The sequence below is a fragment of the Artemia sp. Qi Xiang Cuo genome, chromosome 12 (assembly GCF_049724085.1).
Source record: "Artemia sp. Qi Xiang Cuo chromosome 12, ASM4972408v1, whole genome shotgun sequence".
Taxonomy (NCBI): domain Eukaryota; kingdom Metazoa; phylum Arthropoda; class Branchiopoda; order Anostraca; family Artemiidae; genus Artemia; species Artemia sp. Qi Xiang Cuo.
This window is the reverse complement of record NC_142805.1, coordinates 52,452,854-52,476,136: the sequence shown is the minus strand read 5'-3', so window position 1 is coordinate 52,476,136 and position 23,283 is coordinate 52,452,854. Positions and strand designations below refer to the sequence as shown.

Here is a 23,283-nt window from a genome sequence, read left to right as displayed (position 1 = left end):
TTTTATTTGAATTTGTATATAAACTATTGTTTTAAATTGTTTAAGTTTAGTTTTACTACTGATGACGGTCACTGTATATGTGACCGAAATATCTGGTATTTTTGTAAATTTCTATACACTGTCTATTACAAAGGATTTTATCCCTATTTTGAACTTTTATTTTATCGTCATGGAAAGGCAGTGTGGTCTCTGACATTATCTAATTGTCCTTCAAAAAAAAAAAAAAAAAAAAATCACATGCCGTAAAATGGTAACCGAAAAAATCAACAAAATGAAGGTGGAAGCAAAAAGCGGACCAAAAACACAACTGAATCTGAAAGATTTTCAGTCTTTTATTCATAGTGACGTCAATTAACGAGAAATTAGTGGAGAGGGGGGATATATGCGTCAGATTCAGGGATTCAGGGGATGGGACGAACTTGTTTCAGTTGTTTCAATTAAAATACCAAAAGTACTTTTCGTTGCCTACACCAAATAAACGTACTTTTTAAATCTAGGGGGAGGGCAAAGAAATCTAGGGGAGCAAATGCCCCCTGCTCCCCAGCTGACAGCACTTGCTATTTATCAAGCCATCACAGTCGAATGGTTAGAAGACGGTGGTTCAAGCCCTGATGTCACGGGTTATTTGGTTTGGAACGGAGGTCAGTGGCGTGACTCTGTAAGCTCAGCCTGAGTCAACCCAGTTCTAGATGGGTAACTCGAGAAATCTGGGAAAGGTAAACAGGAAGGGAGTGCGAAAGCACAGGATGGCTGGCCCCAATCCCCATTGCACTTCCTGGCCGAAGGACCATGTAACGGAGATCAGCACCGCCGATAGGGACTGCAAAGTCCAATATCGTATTCTTTCCATTTACTTTTTTATTGGCTCATTATCAATTAGGCACAATTTTTTGTCCTGTAATTTAGGCTCATGCTGAACCAAAACCTTCCATTTTTTTACACTCATCAACAAGAGTTGGTCAAATTTGCCCATTCGAAAAGGCAGATTCCGAAGACAAAGTAGTTTTAAGTGCATTACAGCTGCAATTATCTAAGTATTCAAACAGTTTCTGCCGCTAATTTCATCACACTAGTGCTAAAGAATTGACGTTCTGTGCCGCCTGGTGCATGGGACAAAGCATTTAGGGTAAGCATGAACTTAAGTAGAACCAAAACACTGACTGACCGCCATCCTTTATTGAACTTTTTACGGGAGCCTCTTGCTTCCACATTTCAACAATGATTTCTCGAAGGTTATGCAACTTCTCATATTTGCTCTCCAAGTCTTCTAGCCTTCCCATTTTCTCAGCTTCAGTTTTACAGTCTCTCACAGTAAAGTTTTTCAACCTCTACAAAAAAGGAGAAAAGTGACACTCATTCATTGCCTTGGCAAATCCACTTCTGCAGGGCAAAAAGCTCTAAAAAATATGAGACCAGGGTCGTCCTGTTATGTTCTAGTGCGGAATTGGTTTGCAAGTTCATTGAGATAGGAAAGACACAATTTTGGAATGGCTACAACACAAAACCAACTGTCCACTTTAGACAGGTTTCCACTTTTGTCTCAGTATGTATACATAATCTTATGTTTTCGAGCTTGAAAAAATTTCCCAGATTCCCTACATTCAGGGTAATAAACTTGTCTTTCATCTTCTCCGGATGAATATAGCATTGAAGAATAGAACAATAAAATTTGTGCGTCCGTTTCAAAAGACAGTGAATCCTTGTACTATTTGACTACATCTCGAGGTTGAACTTAAGGAACTTTGTCAGTATCAGAGTTTACGCTCTAGCGCTGCTAATAGTAAAGAGCCATAAGACTTCAATGCATTCTTATTTATTTTTTTTTCCTAGAGCCACTTCATATAAAAGGGATGGTTGTATAAGCTTCGGAGCGGGATAATTCGATTGGAAATTTAAAGTTCTAGTGCCCTTTTTAAGAGCCAAAATTAATCGGAGGGCATCCAGCCCTCCCCCCCCACATGTCTTTTTTCATCCAAAGACGTCCCTTCAACATTTTTAGATTCCTACCATGTTCCTTAGGGGTTGAAATAACTCGCAGAGTCCCCGAGGCAAGGGCTGCAAATTGTGCAAAGTTTTTTTTTTTTTATTGGGAAAAAGGGGCATGTTTAACCCGGGTCTCCAAAAAGACTTAGGGTATTAAGGAAAAACTTCAAAGAAACGTTGAGAGAAATGTCACATAAAATCAAAACACACTATGTGCATGCTGGTTGTCAAAAGGGCGTATCAACAATATCTACTGATCAGCTGAGGATTTAAAATGAAACTTCCAGGGTAATTTGAGGAAGATGTTGAAGAATAATCGGAGGAAAACCAGCCCCCTTGACCGTTGCACCCCCTCCCCCTCAACACTGATCGATTTTTTGAAAAAGCCATTTTGTGCAAAATAGTCAAAAGGTCTAACAATTGTGCCTCCGGGGATGTCATGCCCCTACATCCCCGGCGCAAGGATTGCAACAAATTACACAATTTGGTCTTTCATTATATCAGGAGTTTATCATTGGCCAAAGAGCAAATGTTGAATTGTGGGTGAGTCAAAAAAGGATAAGGACATTAAACTACACTGGAAACACTGGCCTCTGCCGCTGAGAAAATTGGTCTGAAAATAAATTGGTCGAAGACCAAGATAATGCCCGTTGAGAAAACGCCGTCCAACCCCCTGTCATCTGTGGAAATTTGTGGCCAAACTGTAGAGGTAGTCAAGCAGTTTACCTACCTTGGTTCAATTGTCTGCTCAAACGGAAGCCTAGATGCCGAAATATCAGCAAGAGCGGCAAAATCAAACTCTGTCTTCGGTCGCCTTCTAAAAACAGTCTTCCATAAACCCATTTTGTGCAAAATAGTCAAAAGGTCTAACAACTGTGCCTCCGGGGATGTCATGCCCCTACATCCCCGGCGCAAGGATTGCAACAAATTACACCATTTGGTCTTTCATTATATCAGGAGTTTATCATTGGCCAAAGAGCAAATATTGAATTGTGGGTGAGTCAAAAAAGGATAAGGACATTAAAACTACACTGGAAACACTGGCCTCTGCCGCTGAAAAAACTCGGTCTGAAAATAAATTGATCGAAGACCAAGATAATGCCCATTTAGAAAACACCGTCCAACCCCCCTGTCATCTGTGGATATTTTTGGTCAAACGGTAAAGGTAGTAAAGAAGTTTACCTAACTTGGTTCCATTGTCTGCTAAAACAGACGCCTATATGCTGAAATATCGGCAAGAGCGGCAAAAGCAAACTCTGTCTTCGGTGGCCTTCTAAAAACAGTCTTCCATAAACCCCAGATCAGCCGCCTCACCAAAGCACGAATATATTCTGCTTCGGTTGCCAGCGTTATGCTCTATTCTGCCGAGACTTGGTCGCTGACTCCGACACAGACACTGAAGGTAGATGCCATCCAGACTAAACACCTCCGAAAAATCGAACGCTCCCGATGGTCCGACAGGTTACGAAATTCGAAAATCCTCAGGTCCTTCAAACTCCCACCTGTGTCCGAGCAGCTTGAGTCTCGCTCGCTGCGTTGGTATGGTCATCTGCTCCGTCTGCCTGCCCAAACACCCGCCCGGCTCATCTTCGATTTCGACCCAGCTGCAAACGGCTGGAGGCGTCCTAGGGGAAGACCACGCACCAGATGGGCGGACGTCATTTCGTGATCGACTCGCCTCCAGAAACATCAACCCGGCTGAAGCGACAACCCTCGCCCTAAACCGACCACTCTGGAGAAGACTGACGGCGCTGACAACTGGTTCCCTCTACGCTGGCGACGCTGCCGAGCAAGAGCTTTAATTGAAAAAAATAATTGACATTAAGGTGAAACTTCGAGGAATGTTAAGAGGTAAGTTGAACAACCCTCTGGGGATGATATAAACCCAAACAGCCTCTGGGGCCAGGGCTGTCACGTATATGGGAGTAAACGCAGCAGTTTTACCAACTCCTGCCGTGAGTTTACAGATGGTGCCATGCCACAATTTTCCATTTGGCTAAATAAAGAGCATTAAAATAGTAACATGATATGTACCAAAATCTGAATCTTGGTCGATAAATGCAGCAGTTTTATCGACTCGTGCAGTGATTTTACGTATGGTATTCGAAACAAATATTATGCTAATTATTGACCAAAAAAAGTTGGTAAAATCTCTTGCTCTCCCTCCCCCCAAACATTTGGGCTAGTAACGACCCGGCCCGGGCAACGGCTGTTAGTTATACAAGTTGCCCATTGTTTATTTATAAGGTTTGCTACTGGGAAAAGAAGCATGCTTGATCCTGGGTCTCCGAAAAGGCTCAGGGTATTAAGCTGAAAACCTTAATCGACACCTTATCAAAGAATAAATGAAGCCCAAAACGAGCAAAAATTAAAATAAATGATCAGATTAAATATAAAAATCACAGATAATGATTTAAATGAATAAATAAATCTTAAAACGAGAAAAAATCAAATTGAATATCCAAGTCAAACTTAGAATGAACAAGTTACTACAAACAGGAGTTTGGCCACTGCAACCTTACCCCTCCCTTAACCGTAAAGTTATAAAGCTTATTGTATCAGTTGCGCTTTACTGAAGATGAAAATATATAAAAGAGTATATATAGCATTTTATAAAAATTATATTATTAATATTATACTATTCATATATAAAATAAACATTTTAAGGACATACGTCAAAAATATAAAAATTACAGTGAAATAAAATCATGGATTGGTGAGATTTTTCAGGAATTAGAATCATTATGCATAAAATATTCAGTTTATTTTCATTAGTTCTTTCCAGTTCTTTTCAGTGATATTCATTATTATTGTGATTAATGTTTGTTTTTCGTCAATATTTAAAAAATTAAAGCTCACTGTTCAGAATGTATATAGTATTCAATAAAACGGAATAGGTTATAGAGCTTTTAAGGTTAGGGGCGAAGAAGGAGAAGGGGGCAGTAGCCAAACTCCTGTTTGTATTACAACGCAATTTCAACGAGTTCTTGAGAAGCTAATATTAGTGACGTGACTACTATTCACCCTCTGTGCCTTGGGTTCCGTTCTCCACAAACGGACAGCACCTTTTATGTTTTTTAATACACATCAAACACTTCACAGTAACGAACTGCAAGCAAGAAGCCACTCGGGCCAATAGTAAGCGACACCCTAAAAAAAGGAATTTCGATATCAATTAATGCATCAAAAGAATTAGCTTTTTATGCTGATTCCAAATACAAAGCTCACTAAGTTTGATGTTTTTCGTCAAAAGCAATAAACCTGAGAAAACTTGCCAGATTTTCGAAAAGGGGGGAGAAACACCCTTAAACTTATTGTCCCGATTTTTAAGACCGACTGCTGAAACACAAGGTCCGTTGAATTGGAATACGTAAAGAGCGAGAAATTTAGGAGGAGACAGTCCCTCTCATATTCGGAATCATTTCTGTTCGTTTTAAGTTTTAATGTTGCTGCTTACTTTTGGTTGAAAAAAAAGTTTGTTTTATTTAATTTCACTAAGCAGGCGAGCTGACTAACGAAAGCACGATGGAAGTCTGACTTTTGACAATTTCATGGATTTACCCTCTTTTCTTGGGTAGGCTCCCTTAGTGTTGAAGCATAATCGAATCATTTGGATACAGAACTTGTGGTTAAACGTACTTCATCAAGATCAATGTGTATCTGACAGTACGCAACAGAAATAAAAGGAGAAAAATTAAATATAAATTTAGTTACAAAAAAATCAATTCAGTTTTCCCTCCTTGAGATGGGTTCAAAAGACTCCCTCGAAGAAAAACTTTGGGCCGAAAATGATCCAATTCGCGTGTTTAACTAATGCCCCCTAAGCCTCTGGCAAAAGGAATCATGACTTGCAACCTGATGGTTTTTTTTAAAATAGAAAATACTCTCTTTTGGGGACCAGGAGCCCACTGACATTATCTGTGCAATGGGTGAACTAGCTTCACCCGTTGTATGATTTCATATGACTGTTTTCAGATCTGAAGATTACTGATTGGCTGGGAGTTACGGAAATATGCCAATTATACAAGTATATATTCCACTTTGACAATATGTCAAGGCCTGGACACCAATGTCTAAATAATCACACTTGGGCAGAGGGAAGCATTATGTCCTGATTAAAACTCTTAAATTCTTTTAACCCGCAATGTGTAATTGAGTAACGTCTAATTTTTCATTGTAACTTATAGGAAAAAACTAGCTTTGAACGTTTAATGTTTATTTGAACGTTCATTTGTTCGTGATAGAAAGGCAGTGTGGTCTTGGAAAAAAATACCTAAAGGTATTACGTCGTATACATGGGGAGATGTGACCAATCCAGAAAATTTAGTAATTTATCATGGGATGTATGTGAAAAGATACAAGGAAAAGCCAATTCATTCTCAAACTTTCCATAAAGTACCATTGAATGCACACAAGGACAATGAAAAAGGTGTCCTGCAAATATTTAGTCACTGCCTTTCATCTTTACGAAGAAGCACTTTGAATAAGGAAGAAAAGAAGAAGAAGAATAAACCTCCTTAAGTTATCAATTGCATTAAGTGTCTATTCAAAATGAAAAAATCCGTAGATAAAATATGCTGACAATCAAATCTAAGAAAAATATTACCTAACTTTTCACAAAAAAAGGAAACTAAATTCGTAACAAAAGTTTGTGGGCAAAACAGGCTACTATTATTACAGTCTTTAATTATTGTTTCAAAAATATATAAAAATTAGAACAGATTATGAAATTCAAGTTTGATTTTTTAATACAGTGATGACAATGGTGACAGTTGAATAATTTTCATCACCGTTAACAGTTACCCGTGCCTGTCCGTCAGTTCTCATCAGGATCACAACTGACCGAAGAAATTAATTACAAGATATAGCGTCAAAAATAACAGGACAAGAAAAAGAAATCACTAAAACCAGAAATTTAAAAGAGCCGGATTTTCAGATTTTAAATTTTTGGAAAGGTCTACGAGGGCAATATTTTTTAAAAAGCAATTTAAGTAACTTTTTTAGTATCTTTAAAGACACTTTTTGACTCACCTCCTGTTCAAACCTATGTCACTTACACTATATAATATAAGCCACTATTTTGTAAACGGTAATAAAAGAAGATGCAAAAATTCCTGTTTTAGGTACCACACTGTATAATGTGGCAATTTCATGTCTCGTGATCTCTTTTGTAGCTAAAAAAGAGCACAAGACTCTCAAATGCCCATTCGAATGAACCATCTTTAAATACAAGTTGAGTACTACGGACTATGGATGGTCATACGCGTGATCAACCTTCTCTAAAAAATCAGAAATATCGAATTTTGTCGACAGTTGCTTTTGGGTCCTCATACATGTTCGAACTCATTGCATAATTTCCATTAGAGCCACACCTCATTCTTTTAGGGGGGGGGGTACTATTTCTAATATTATATATATTTACTCTACCAATAGCTTTTAATCTCAAGTTTTAATAGCTTAAATTATTTCTTAGGCCTTAAATTCAATGTATTTTTTATATTTAGGATTACCATAAAAAGCCGAATTTTTGTGTAGATTATCTTTAACTGATAAATTAATTACTTGCTATCAAAATTTACATGAATTTTTCATCATTTATGTGAGTGTTTTGTTCGTTGCATAGTTTCGGTAGCTGCTTCAGTATAACTATCGTTCTTTGCAGTTATAGAGTATAGCGTTATATGTCGATTGAGTTTTGAATAAAATAATATATCCAAACTAGAATATTGGACAAAAAATCTTTTACGCAAAAAAAAAAAAAAAAAACATTTCAAATTAGAACACTTTACAAGCCTCATGAATAAGAAGCTAAAGATATGATGAAATCAACAAACTGTCCAGAAACAATGTACTATCAAAAACAAATATAATTACTTGTCATTTTACACTAAAACAAAGTAACCAAAAATTAACTTAAAATATTAAATTGTCCTTATAATACTTAATTACATTTCTGAGTTTTCTAATTTCAATAATTCATAAACTTTCAAAATTCTAGAATCAAGGTTTCGCTTAACTAACATGTTCTCTGAATTAATTTTTTGAAGTTTCTTTTTCACAACTATGAGACCTTGCATAACACATTGTTATACCATTGAAGACGTGGAAACAATTTTTTCTTTGGAAACGAATTCTTCCGTATCAAAGAAAAAAACAGGAAGAAAACAAACTTGACAAGGTTAACAAGCCAATTTTGTCTTAGGCTAGCGACAGAGCCAAATCAAGAAACACAAGAAATTGAGTTCTAAGGACCCTCTTGGGACAAGGAAATAGCTTTACATCAATGCGAACCACGTATATAATTAAGAAAAGACCTTTTTAGTCCTTCAAGACAGCTTTGATCTTCTTTCTAAAAAGCATTGCATTGTGTTCAAACAAGGAAATAATTTGAAACAGGAACAAAAGATTATACCAAGAGGACGTAATTAGAATAAAGAATGATTTCTTGAAGACGTTAATCTTGACGAAAAAAAGTAAAGAGGATTAAAAAAAAAAAAAATCTACTTCAAAACAAGCAAAAATAATCCTACATACAAGGGAAGCTGATGCCCCCTCGACACGCTAAAGCCTGATCACTATTTTCTTAGGAACCGTTTAAAGGACGACCAATATAGAAAAAATAAAGATCCAGATGATGGTTTCTTTAAAATGCCAATCTTGAAAAAAAAAAAAAAAAAAAAAAAAATCAAGTCGAAAATTACAAGAAACAATGAAGGCAAACTGAAAAGTCACCAAAATTTATATTAATGAGGAAATAAAGACAACCAGACATTATGTAAAAAGATAAAATAAAGTGAAAAATCAACAGACAATACTGCGAATAAGGAAACGAAACCTTAACTGAACAAAAACTACCATAAATAAGCGCGTTGTTGCCTCTATCCTAAATCCGTTTAAAGGTTTAAATGCTGAAATGTCATATTTGACTTACTGAAAAAAAAAAAAACATTTTGATATTGTTTTTATTGTTGTTATAAAATCTTAAAAGTCACAATATAACTCAAACTTCGAAATTTTGGAACTTAATTTAGAAGGGCAGGTAAGGCATGCAAATCCATTTTCAACAGTCCCCTATCAAGGAGGGTGACGGATGGGGCTCCCTTTAAAGTAGTCTCAGGTTTGCTTTCTAACTCAAACTTTCAGAGTGCATCATCGAGAGGAAAAGAAACAATGGAGGGGTGTTTCAATGACTTTTAGACATTGGAGGTGGAGGGATTATTACCGCCCATCTCAAATCCCCTTGACGGCTTAAAAGTAAAAGTGTCATGTACGATTTACTGAAAACGCATGTATTTTGACGGTTTTTTCTACCATTATTAAAAAATCGCAATTTTACACAAACTTCCTGGGAAAAGTTGCTTTTGATTTTTGTTTGACGTTAAATTTAGCTTTACTAGTCCTTGAGCGTGTTCTCGGTCCAAAATGCAATTTAATTCGTATTTACTTCAAATTTAATACGAATTGACTGCGAACCTGGAACGGTTTAATAACTAATGGTTCTTTTTCGGCGAAACTTTTAAACTCAATATAACACGGAAAAATTTTCACAAATGGATCTATACAATTCCGTTATAGGACTTATAGTTGAAGAAATAATGGAGTCAGATGATGGATCAGAGGATGAGGAAGAGGAATTATTAGCCATGGTAATTGGGTTTACTGGCATCAGTTCTCTTGAAACTTCTATATTTTAGGCTGGTCATAGGACCTTGAACAGATTGGGCTCATATTCCTCAGACTCATTAGTTTGGTCATTTGCCTTGACTTGACTTTGGTCATTTGTCCCATTTTTCCCACTTTGATGATGAATGTACAGAAGTTAATTCAGTAAATACGCTAGTTAACCGTATTCACAAAAATTTAATACAAAATTTAATACGAATTTAATTTTCGATCGTTCCAGCTGTTCATTCGCTCTCACCTGGAACGAAATATTAAATTTTTATTAAATATCATTAACTTTTCGTCGGACCGGGAACACTCCCCAAGAAAGTACTAGTTTTCCTCGATTTTTCCTCCCTTCCCCAAGTCCCTAAGACTTCGCTATAGTGTCGTTTACACTTCAGCTAAAGAGAAGTACATTTTGAAAAGAGGTTTTACAATATATCAAAAGAAGCAAATAAAGTGAAATACTACTTCCGGGGAAATATTTGTACTCGATGCTAGTGTATTTGTGATAGTTAATTTATTTTTACTGGTGTAAGATGGCACTAATTTTCATCAATGTTTTCGTCGTCTTACATTTATTCCTTTCAAATACATAATTCTATGCTATATCTTGTAATACATATCAAATGACTGAATAGAACTTTCACTTGAAGCATACTATTTGGTTTTCATCCTTCTCGGACAGGGGGTTGACGAGTGACAGCACTAAGCTTATATGTGGCATTTTCTGTTGTTTTTTTTAAGCTTGGGTTCACTTCTCATCGTAATTTCTGAATTTTCTTATGGGGTATCGGCCACAGGGCCAACAATAACGTATACTAAAAATTTGAAGGCCTTTGCTTATGCACATAAACATTTGACTCTTCTTCCTACAAGGAAGGATTAGGACCTTAGGAACACAATAGCATCTTCATAACTTTTACTTTGAAGACAGGGGAGTTAAGTTGTGTCAAGACCCTTAAGGATTTGTTACATCCATCTTACATTGCTGTTATACAAGGCTCGTACCAAACTCTTAGGTAGTGGCGGTTCAAGTTGCTGGGTGACCGCAAAATTTAGACTGCCAATCAAATATTATACCATATACATTTACTCTTCCACTGGCTCCAGCTGATCCCCAATAGACTAGGTGAAAAAGAGGAATCTTATGCCATAAATGGAGCCGTTTTTTTTCATCTGGAGAGGTGCAAAGCCCAATTAAGCAAAGCCCAAATTGCAACTCAACTTAACTGCATGTTGACGTAGTTGCATTAGAACATACCCAGACCTATTTGCCAAAATGCTCTGATCAACCAAATCATATTGTCATGTACTTGATACGCTTTCAGTTTGAAAAGTAGAAAGATATGGTCAAGTTTGTCCACTTAATCCAACAGATCAACGGTCAGCCCCTTTCCCAATTTTAAAGTTTTAAGTCCCTTGATCATGTGACTAGACAATATTGATATCAACTGCCCCCCTTTTGGGAACCATACTGGTTGCTACTGATAAGGCGTATCACCCAAATGGTTTACAAGGCCGTGGTTAGTTTACCTCTCCGTGAACCAACTTTCAGTCCCAACAGCTTCATTAGGATCCAAACATTTTAGTTTTGAGCTCCTTAGTCTCAATGTACCTATCACCGAAATTTGAATCAGGATGCACATGAGGAAGTTTTTTACCCACCAAACATAGGGAGTTTTTAACCCCAAACTCTTTCTCCAGTGTAACAGTGAATTTTTGTCACATTAGAAAATAATTGGACTACAATAATGCAATTTTCAGCAGCAACTACAGCCCAAGTTGAGGTATAGAAACATATTTACAAGATAGTGCCACCACCTCTTTCTACTTTCAAGTCATGAAGGATTCTGCTCAAGCAGGTCTACACCTAAAATAACTTTCTAATAATTCAGTTTGGCCTGGAATCCAGTAGGCTATACATCTTGAAAACTACCTTACCATGTTTATGGTGGATATGCACAACTACATACGCAAAAAAGCAAATTATGAACTTCTAGGGTAAATATCAAGATTTTATAGAGGCGTGGGCCAAGACTCCACACCTTCTGTATGCGTGTCTGGTCTCCTGTGTGGGAGTGCAAACCAATCTACATCATGTCTACGCAATTTGCCTACCTGCTAGTATATTGCACTGAATTCTAAAAACATCCAGTATTTAAGTGATATTGCATTGATTGCGCAGTGATGAGAAGTTGCAGTGACTTTCTAACAGCATCTGGTATTTAACTCAATTAAATTAATAAACAGATAGTAATAACCAGGGTTGCTAGGAGAGGAACAATTGCGCTTTATGACCTTATTTTTCAGTTTGGGATGCGGGGATAAAGTGAGGACATGAACTGATACATACAGAATATTCTGGGTCACATTTGTTGGGCAAAGGGAGCACTGTAACAAGTAATTGTGCTTATTTATGAATGCTTTTATCTGTGTGAGCGGGCTACATATATGTAGTTTTTTTCTTCATGTTCCAAAAAGTATATTGGCTACAGATACGCCGGCAGGTAATTCGATAAAAAATATGAACAACTAGGGGATCAATAATTAAAATATTTAAATCTAGGGGCTGGATTGTTCCTAAGTAGAGTTAAAAGCCATACCAATTTAACACCTGTCTTTCTACAAGTATTTTGCCTTATTAAGGCATGGTCTACGGCTCTTTGGGTTTAGATTTGGAGGAAACATTCACCTTCTATTCTAAGAATTTTTGGCTAGTTCCTTCCTTCAGCCAATTATTCCAGCTCATTATAATTTTCTCGCAATCGTTCAGATTGTTTAAAAAGAGGAGGGAAAAAAAAGGACAAAAGGAAGAAAAAAAAAGATGATTACTGTGACTACTCAGATTAGAAGAGGAGTAAATTATAAGGATAAGATCTTTCCAGCTCTAAGACTACATGACTCTAAGGTGACTACTAGCGGAGGGGTGGAAAGTTCGGTGCCTTTAAGTTGAAGGCTGATTAAAGTGGATTTTAACTTAAGCGACAACTCGACAAGTGCTAAAAATTACGACGCCATAAACGAAAAAACTTGACACTAAGTCTCCATTCTGTTCTGCAATATCTGCCTGAGGAATAAAAGGACTAATTTTCGAAACAAGCTAATTGTAAAGGCAAATATTTTCGTTCCTTACACTTAGAAATAATACAAAAAAGAAAGTTTTAAAACTGAAAGTAAGGAGCGACATTATAACCTAAAACGAACAGAAATTATTCTGTACATGAAGGGGGATGTCCCTTCCTCAACCCTTGACCTTTATGCGAAATTCTTAAAAGTTCTTTAAAAATACTCTTCATTCATATTCAACGGCCCTTGTGCTTCTTAAGAAATTGTGACAAAAAGTCAAATTCAGCATAAAGAACGAAGGAAGAAGGAGTAGCCCCCCTCATATACTGAATAATTTATGTTCGTTTTAAGTTTTTATCTTGTTCCTTACTTTCAGTTGAAAAAACATGTTTTCCATTTGATTTCTTATCGTTGTTCGAATTATACCAGGATATCCCCTTCCCCCCCCCCCAAAGTGTAAAATTACCCCTGGAACTCCCCCCGAAAAACTTTCCTCCGCAGAGAAAACTCTCCTCCTTCTGAAAATTGCCCCCAAAACTTTCCGGATATTTTCCAATAACAAATAATATGTTGGAACAATGCGCAAGTTACTTAATTTACAGCCCTTTCCCCAGGGACTATATGGGGCCATGTCATCCCCAAAGGCATAGTTAATGGACCTTTCAACTATGCTGAATCAAACCACTATTGCAAAATAATGATCGGACGTTTTTTGGGAAAAAGGGGGCGCGGGAGGGGGGCTAGTTACCCTCCAATCTTTTTGGTCACAAAAAGGGCACTAGAATTTTTAATCCCCGTTCAAATAAGCCCTCTCCCAATCTTCTAGGGCCCTTGGCTTTATCTGATCACCCCTAGAAAAAAAAAAAAAAAAAAAAAAAAAAAAAAAAAAAAAAAAAAAAAACGCATCCATGATCTTTCTTCCGGCAAAAATACAAAATTCCTCATTTTTGTATACAGGAGCTCAAACCTATACAGTAGGGTTCCCTAACATGCTGAATCTGATGATGTGAGTGAAGAACACTTTACTTATGGGGTTTTTCCTCTTTTTTTTTGTGAAAATCGGACACATTTTCTCTCTAGTTCGTAGCTTTTTATTGGTCATCTTAAACTTGATGAATTTTATATATATGGAATCAACATAAAAAGGCAATTCTTTTCGTGTATTAATTGTTATCCCGTTTTTAGAGTTTCGATTACTATTGGGCCGAGTCGCTCCTTACTTATAGTTCGTTACCAAACAACTACGAACTGTTTGATTTACTAAATTGATTTAAAAAAAAAAGACAATTCTGTCATACCGCGATTTATCAAAAGAGTTTCGTATGAAAAATTTGAGCTAGGAATGTTTTAATTTTAAAGAAATGATGATCCTCTTTAAGGTTTCGCACCTCTGGCCGAAATTTTTCAAGCTTGTTTAGAAAATATTAGGGCTGATTTCGGATACAACTCGGACAAAAACTGAAAAATTTTCCGAGGCTTCTGGACACATATTGAAAACTAATCAGTGACAATCACGGAAATAGTCTTGTTGGAAATAGTTGACGTAGGAGCAGCAGTAGTAGTCAGGGTTGGAGTAATGATGGTAATAGCAGCAGCCATAGATAGATTAGATATAGCAGTAGCTATGGACGTGGCGCCTTCCTGTGGAACTGAATATTCTCCCACTTTCACTTTCTAGGCATTGTCCAAGGCAATTAATTTACCAATACAATGGGGTAGTGGTGATAACCTTTTTGCGGTGCCAAAGGGAGCAGCAGGCAGAAAAAGGTGCAACTGTAGCTAATTTCAGTCGCCGTCCAGCAATTGGCCACCCTGCCCAGTGTTTGACCCTGAGACACAGTATTTTGTTGAATACACTGTTGAAATTCGATGGACACACGGAAGCGTGGAAGGTTGCTCTGCAATCTATTTCGTCACTAAAAAGAGCACTAAAACTGAGTAGCTTTTTTTTTAAATAATTCATTCCAAAAGATGAGGCCAGGGCAAAAATAAAGACATGTGGCGCGTCACTCTTTGAAGTCAGTTTCATCTCATATTTCATATTTCATATATTTCATCCGCCCTCGTCCAAAACAGAGTTTGACATGGGTTGCGCAGATTATCGTTTTGAGGGCCGTGTTCAGCACGGGTTGTGGTCTTTTCAGAACCCGTGTTCAACCATGCTATTCAGGTGCGTTACAATTTTGAATAACCAGTGTTGAGTGTTGAAATGGAATTGGCTTAATTCCATTTTGAGTGAACAGACCTGCTGCAACCAATAGGCGAAACAAAATACTCAGAACTACTTAACCAAATAAATAATCAATACAACTAAAACTAGAAGTGGACTATCTTGGCCAGTTCCTTTGTTGTTGTTGTCACACAGAACCTACCAACTTAGCAAGTTAAATAGCTCAAATATAAGCCTTACCTAAAACCGCCTCGTCCAGAATTGCTAAAATCTTTCTTAGTTCCTCCAAAGAGCTGAAGTAGAATTCCCTTCTTAATATCCTCGTGTTCATAGATAGAAGGAGCAATAGCGTTGGCCAGTCTCTCATAAATATCAGGTTTTTTCGAAACTTCTTTAATAAGTTCGATTTTCTCTGGAGTGAACTTTGTTCCTTTCCTAAAAGTAAACATCCAGAGCGATTTTTAATTATTGTTAAAGTTTTTAATATTTAAAACAAGTCAAGAATACTGCACCAGAAGAACGTTAGTACATAAATCAAATGTAAAAATAACTTAATCAGAAAACCACTTTTTAAAACGACTAAACCATAAGAAACAACTTTGCCATCTTGAACCTGCAACTGTTATAATAACATATTTTAAAGGTTCTTATGATTATGTTGTATAATTGAAAAACACAGAGTAAGCATTATTAGTTGATTAATATGCTACAGTTGGGCGGTTTTGTAGAAACTTTTTACCTTTGGAAGCATGACCATAGGAAAATTTACTATATACTAATGTTTATTCATTCATAAAAACCAACCATTCCCGAGATTAAAAAGAAAAGCTTGCAGCGTAGAAACAGTAGTAAATGACAAGGTTTTCAGAAATTCCTAAAAGTAAACATTCACTGGGTGACTTTTAATTGCTGTTGATTTTGGGAAGAAGGGAGCCATTTTGAAGCCCATTCAACAGAAAAGCATACAAGCCAGTAAGTAATTGGATTCTTGTGTAAACAGAATAAGTAACAAAGGGAAACAAATTTACATTCCCTTATTTCTATTTTATCTTAATTTTTAATCATAATAGGGAGTTGCGCTAATTTGTACTTTATGGCTGTACGATAGGAGGTCAAGCCCCAAGGTGACAACGAATACAAGTCAATGGTAATTATGGATATTTAATCCTATCTAATAATTGGCTCTCTCCAGAAACTCTAGAAAAAAAAACTGTTAATAGAGAACCGGTTTATTTTTCAATATAAATACACGAAATGTTTAAAACCAACTAACCAAGTCCCTCTAGTTAAAATGGTAAAATTTAAACTTAATAAATCTCTTAGTTACAGTGCCGTGGATTCACATCTGACACTCAACATTTTTCATCGTACATATATTGAGAATAGATTCTTTTTAGAGTGAAGAGTTCCATTCATTCTTTTTCGGGTAAAAAGTTCCATTTGCAGAGTAAAAAAAAAATTGATACTAAAAAATTCTACGCATGCAGATAGATTAAGATTTTCTTTGCTTGTTTTTTCTTTTCTATGCCTGTCCTTCAACATACTCTACCGTTAATATGAGTATAAATAAAAGGGTTTATATAATCTAAAAGTCACCAGTAATGACTAGGAAGAAAAGAAGAAGCTGCAATCAGCAAAGACGTTATAATGCTGAAGTCATTGTTCAAAAATATCCAATAGCCAAATCCCCTTCAGGATATTTTATGGAATACAAGTTTTAAGTTTTCATAAGAGACTAAAGAATTCCTGATGTTCCTTTCCCTCAAAAGAAATCTACACCTTCTTACAAGGCCGTACCTAGGATTTTTTTTAGAAGGGTGTTTTACTAAAAAAAAATAATTTCGGGGGGAGGGGGGGGGGGTACACACAAATAAACTCAAAAAACGTATACAAAATTTGTTTATATCCATTTTTGTTACGTTTTTAAGAGTCAAAATTTCGGCAGGGGGGGGGGGGTCAAACCGGGTAACCCTTCCCCTGGATACGGCCCTGCCTTCTTAATCTGTTCGGTGCCATATGTATTTAGCTTATTTTTCTGCTGATTGTTCACCCAGGTTTGTTTTTACCTTCTTTTTTTTTAATCGATTAAAAAAAACTTTTTCCACAAAATTAGTTTTTCAAAGAAACGTAAAGAACTCCATTAAACAAAAAAAAAAAGCAAAAATAAAATAAAATAATCTACCAAGCGTCAAACTACCAAAAATCAGAATCGATAAATAAATTACTCCAAAAACGAACAGAAATTACTATAAATAACCGAGTCAAACTCAAAACGAGCAGAAATAAACATAAATTGGGCGCAAAACCCCTATGCCTTCCCAAGTCGAGAACATAATTGGCACTTTGCTGAAAAATATATAAATGTTTTTACCTTTATAACTTTAATAAATCAAATAATATTAACATTTTGATTACTAAATATCAGTATATGTATATTAAACTGACAATGCACATTCATTTGAAGTGATTGGATAGCAACTAACGCCCATTGCACCCCCACCTTTTCCCAAAACACTTACAATCGACATTTTTAGGTATCAATTTTGTTCAACGTAGTTGAAAGTTTTGGAATTTAGTTCTTTTAGAATGGTCACCCCCTCAGAGCCCTCAGTGCAAGGGTTGTAAGTTATGCCTTGTGGACATATAAGGTTTATATAGAAAGTTGTTGTAAAAATCATAGGCAGCACGATCGCGCTGCCTAAGTAAAGAACGATGTTGGCACAATGTATTTTTTTTTTTTTTTTTTTTTTTTTTATACTAGGGCACTTCGTATCGAAGGAGTTGTCGTAGAAACTTCGAAAAGGGCTCATTCGATTGGAAATTGGAGTGGATAGTGCCCTTTTTAATAGTAAAAAGTTATTAGAGGGCAACTAGCCCTCCCACGCCCATCATTCCCCCAAACACATCCAATCAAAATTTTGAGATAGCCATTTTGTTCAGCGTAGTTGATTTTCAGATAGAAAATATGTTTTTGAGGAGGACACTCCCCCACAACCCTCAGGGTAAGGGATTTAAGTTATGCCCTGGGGGTATATAAGAACGATGTTAGAATAACGTATTGTTTATTAATTTTTTCCTTTAGACCAGGGCGCTTCATATCGAAGAAGTTGTCGTAGAAACTTCGAAAAGGGCTCATTCGATTAGAAATTTAAGGGGCTACCGTCTTTTTTAATATTAGAAAGTGATTGAAAGGTGACTAACACCCCTTCCAAGCCCACCATTTCCCGAAACACATCCAATCAAAGTTTTGAGATAGCCATTTTGTTCAGCGTAGTTGATTTCCACATAGACATTACGTTTTGAGGAGAAGACTCCCCCATAGCCCTCAGGGCAAGGGTTGTAAGTTATGCCCTGGGGGCTTATAAGTTTTTTTTATAGAAGGCATTGTCGTAGAAACTTCAAAAAAGACTCATTCGATTGGAAATTCAAAGGGTTAGTGGCCTTTTTAATAGTCGAAAGGGATTGGAGGGCAACTAACCTTGGAGGGCAACTAGCTAATTCAATTGGAAATTGAAATGGCTAGTGCCCTTTTTAATAGTCGAAAGTGATTGGAAAGCAACTAACACCCCTTCCACGCTCACCATTTCTCCTAACACATCCAATAAAAATTTTATTGGAAGGGGTGTCAGTTAACTTTTCGAATATTAAAAAAGGCACAAGCCCTATCAATTTCCAATTGAATGAGCCCTTTTGATGTTTCTACGACAAAGCTTTCAATAAAAACTTTATACACCCCCAGGGCAAAACTTACAACCCTTGCCCTGGGGGCTGTTGGGGGAATGGTTGTCATCCTTAAAGACCGAATTTCCAAAACTTTCAACTACGTTGAATAAAATGGCTATCTAAAAATTTTGATCGGATGTGTTTGGGGAAAAAGTGGACGTGAGAGGGGGTTAGTTGCCCTCAAATCACTTTCGACTATTAAAAAGGGCACTAGCCCTTAGAATTTACAATCCAATGGGCCCTTTTTCAAGTTTCTACGACAAAGATTTCAATAAACCTTTGTATGCTCCCAGGGCATAACTTATAACCCTTGCCCCGAAGACTGTGGGGGGAGTGTCCTGCTCAAAGGTATAATTTCCTGAACTTTGAACGTCGTGGGACAAATTGGCTATCTCAAAATTTTTAGGGTGTTTTACCTTTTTTTATATTTAACATGGGAAGAATATGATACCTCAACAATCCATCTTTATGATAGGGTAAGCTTTAAAAGCTTATGTTCCCAGTGAAACATACAAGCCTCTACAGCTGCACATCTATAGACAAGAATCTATGGGTAAGAATGATATACAGCTTTCCTAAACGTAACGTCATATTCATCAATCCGACCCAAGGCCCTCACTTTCAGTAAAACTTTGGAAGTTAGACCCTCATCACTTTCTAGCAATAATTTTAAATTGGGTGACTGGAAAAACAAAAAACAAAAACAAAGTGCAAGTCGGGTTCCTTTTATGAGTTATGATTCTATGGAGTCTTTTGTGACAAATCAGATGTGGTTCACATCCATGCGAAGAATACCAAATATCGTCGTATCCAAAACCAAAGAGTTCAAACCAGAACACAAACACCTTCCGGTCCAAACCCAAACACCAAACGTTACTATAATCATCTTGAAGAGGGGGATGGGTGAAACCAGAGTTAGTAAGTTTTCGTTGGAGCTGTTTTTCAAAAGTTTCGAATAAAGAAAAGCCTGGTTAAAGGAAATAATTAAGTTTGGCTATATTTGAGAAATAGTACAGAAGATTAAGGTGTATAATTATGTTTTGTCATGTTGATTCAGCTATATTAGTTTTGGCTATCTTATGCTTTCGCGTTAACTTGGAGAGAAAATATGTAGATAAAGGTAAGATAAATATACTCTTTGCTTTAAATTAAAAAAGAAACGGAAGGTTTGCGAATGCTTTTTCTCATTTGTTTTCATTGTGCTGGAGAGAAAATACGTAGATAAAAAGCATGATAAATTATTACTTTTTTTAAGTTGAAAACCGGAAGGTTTGCAAAGCATTTTTCTCACTTGTTTTCATTATATTGGACAGAAATATGAAATTGCAGAGAAAATATGTAGGTAAAAAGAAAGATAAAAAATTAATTTGTTTAAGTTGAAAACTGGAAGGTTCGCAAAACGTTTTCTCACTTGTTTTCATTGTACTGAAGAGAAATATTGAATTGCAGAGAAAATATGTAGATAAAAAGCATGATAAATAATTACTTTTTTTTAAGTTGAAAACCGGAAGGTTCACAAAGCATTTTTCTCACTTGTTTTTATTGTACTGGAGAGAAAATATGTACATAAAAATAATAAATAATTAATTTGTTTAAGTTTAAAACCGGAAGGTTTGCAAAACGTTTTCTCACTTGTTTTCATTGTATTGAAGAGAAATATTGAATTGCAGAGAAAATCTGTAGATAAAAAGCATGATAAATATTTACTTTTTTTAAGTTGAAAACCGGAAGGTTTGCAAAGCATTTTTCTCACTTGTTTTCATTGTATTGGAGAGAAATATTGAATTGCAGAGAAAATATGTAGGTAAAAATAAAGATAAATAATTAATTTGTTTAAGTTTAAAACCGGAAGGTTTGCAAAACGTTTTCTCACTTGTTTTCATTGTATTGGAGAGAAATATTAAATTGCAGAGAAAATATGTAGATAAAAAGAAAGATAAATAATTCATTTGTTTAAGTTGGAAACCGGAAGGTTCGCAAAACTTTTATCACTTGTTTTCATTGTATTGAAGAGAAATATTAAATTGAAGCGAAAATATGTAGATAAAAAGTATGATAGATAATTAATTTGTTTAAGTTGAAAACCGGAAGGTTTGCAAAACACTTTCCTCACTTGTTTTCATTGTGTAAAAGTATCGACTTTGCTCAACAATGTAAACAGTCTTTTTGACAGCTTCACGGATAAGATTAATAGGATTTTTGGCACGCAAACTTTCCTCTTTCCATTTTTGCATCAAAGCCTTTTGTTTATCGTTTGAATGTATTTGAAAGAAAAGACAAAAGGTTTTCATGTTTCAATGGGATGTAACAGCAATTTGAACGAGTCATTGGAAAATAGAGGACATTCAATAAAAATCGTAAGATAAGCCGAAATAGCCATTTTATGGGAAAAATTTGAGGAGAAGCAACTGAATCATAGAAGATCTTAAATTGATTGTTTTATTTTGAAAACTTTGAAAGGAAGGTAGGACAATTAGCTTAAAACTTCCGTTTCCATCCTCTCCACTAAGGAAAGCGAGAAGGAGTAGAAAAAGACCTAATGGTACTTACGTATTATATCGACCACACTTAAGAAGTGAAGCTAGGTTAATCATAATGAAATATATCAAAATATGATGAAAATATAATGCTATAGTATCAAAATATGAAGAAAATATAATACTTTAGTAACAAAATTATAGAACCACAACAGAAAATTATGGAAAGCTGGCCGCCCAGAACGCATTGTATTAAATACCTAGCATAACCAACTCTATATATTAAATATTTAACTAAAATGTGCTTGAATAGTAGTTTATCTCACTCAGGCTAAGCTAATGGTCTCGGCTCTTAAAACCTTCAAAAATTCATTTATTCCAAGAAGACTTTTCTCAAAGCATCCTTAAATCATCTGCATAACCAAAACCTAGGTCTCTTTTATATTGTTTTATCCCCATAGGGCACTAAAACTTTCCACTCCTGTTCGAATGAGCCCTCTTCTGATATAATACAGTCATTGGTTCAGTGCCATCACCCCTGAAGGGAAAAAACAGCAGACAAACAAACACAGATTTTTAGAAACTTGAAAACCCGGGTATATAAAAAAAGGCTGAATGAGTGTAGGGTTTTCCTTAAATGCCCCCCCCCAACTATTTTTAAGAGCATTTTCCCCTCTTTTATAAAATTATGCTATTTTAATACGCTAATAACATTTGATAGATAATTTCAAGCCTAATTAATTTTACATATTTGGATTCACCACGAATGACGATTCAATTGGAATCATATTCTTTTGATATCGAGTTGTTTTTTATTTTTTATTTGTTTACTGTTGACATGTGTCTTTACTTACAGTTCATTACAGCCAACTGCTTGGAAAACCCAAGTTTTCTTTTCAATGACAATTCTGAGAAAAGTGCATTGGATCCGACTTATCTCTAGGTAACCTATTACCCAACGTGACGGTAGTTCGGATCTAATATTTAATAAAGCTAATCATAATTAGCTAATAAAGCTAATTACCCAATAAAGTAACTTCATAAAAAACCTGATGGAACGTGGAATATTCGTAAGAGACCAATATAGCATTGTATAGAAGAAAAAGAAACATTACAATATGAATAACAATAGCTACGAGCTGAATAGTCTCGACTGAAAAGCCCATGTTTGCTCAAAAAGAAGAAGAAGAAGCTACATGTCACGCAACTGCATTCATACATAAATTACTGTCCCATTATTTTTTTGAATACTTTTAAAACTCATATTCTTCCTCTTCAGAGGCAACAAAATAAAGCTCTGAGTCTATTGAAAAATTGCCTGCCTAGCCCGTTTTCTTACCCTGGTAAATCGTCAACAAAAAGTATCAAATTTTAAATATCCTTCCACTGGATCTTTTCTCTTCTTTCCATTCTGTTCTTTATGATTAAACACGTTCAAGGTCTTTTGCCTGAGTATTACAACGTTCTAGAGTTGCCTATAGTAAAGAGCCATAAGGCTTTCCAGAGCCACTTCACATGGAAGGGGTGGTCGCATAAACTATGGAGGGGGTTCATTCGAATGAAAATTGAAAGTTCCTGTACTTGTTTTTATAGTTGAATGTGATCGGAGCATAACTAGTCCCCCTCCAGTAGTAAGGCCATATAAGATTGAAAATATACATGTGCTTTCACAAGCCTGAGGCATGGATATGTGTATAGTATAACTGGTTACATTGGGTTACCTGGGTAACTTACCTATTACTATGAACGATACATGCCTTGGCGGACAGGTTTTCTAATGTGACACTCATTTTCTTGTGTGTCAATCGGTTAGAGAAAGCTGATGGTTACTCCATATGATGACTTGATTAGTCGGTTTTTTAAAAAACTTGGCAAGCTATAATGTACTCAAGCAAAAACCCTATATAATGTCCATACACTGCATTCCGATTTTCATTATGTTTTAACACATTGATTATAGTACACTATATATTATTAACTTTGAAAACAATGGATTCGTCAATTTTCAATGTGAGTACACTTTTCATTCTTTTATTCAAAAAAAAAAAAAAAAAAAAAAAAAAAAAAAAAAAAAAAACGTTTTACTAGTAAATTCAAATTTCAGGGGGACTTAGCCCCCTCCCCTCCAACAATACAAAATCTTAAGAATATGATGAGTATATTCGATAGAAACGGCAAAGCACGCTTTTTTCTATT

At 35.9% G+C, this 23,283-nt stretch overlaps 1 protein-coding gene across 1 annotated transcript in view; it reads right to left on the bottom strand.

Moving 5' to 3' along the window:
* The window catches only part of LOC148946263 (DNA replication licensing factor MCM4-like), a 194,471-nt gene extending 171,594 nt beyond the window's left edge, over window positions 1-22,877 (bottom strand). The window contains exons 1-2 of the mRNA XM_089097647.1: window positions 22,822-22,877; window positions 15,128-15,322 (exon numbers count right to left, since the gene is read on the bottom strand). Of these exons, the coding sequence (XP_088953773.1) occupies window positions 15,128-15,322; window positions 22,822-22,877 (251 nt within the window). The remainder of the gene's footprint in view (window positions 1-15,127; window positions 15,323-22,821) is intronic.
* Between the last annotated feature and the right edge of the window lie 406 nt (window positions 22,878-23,283).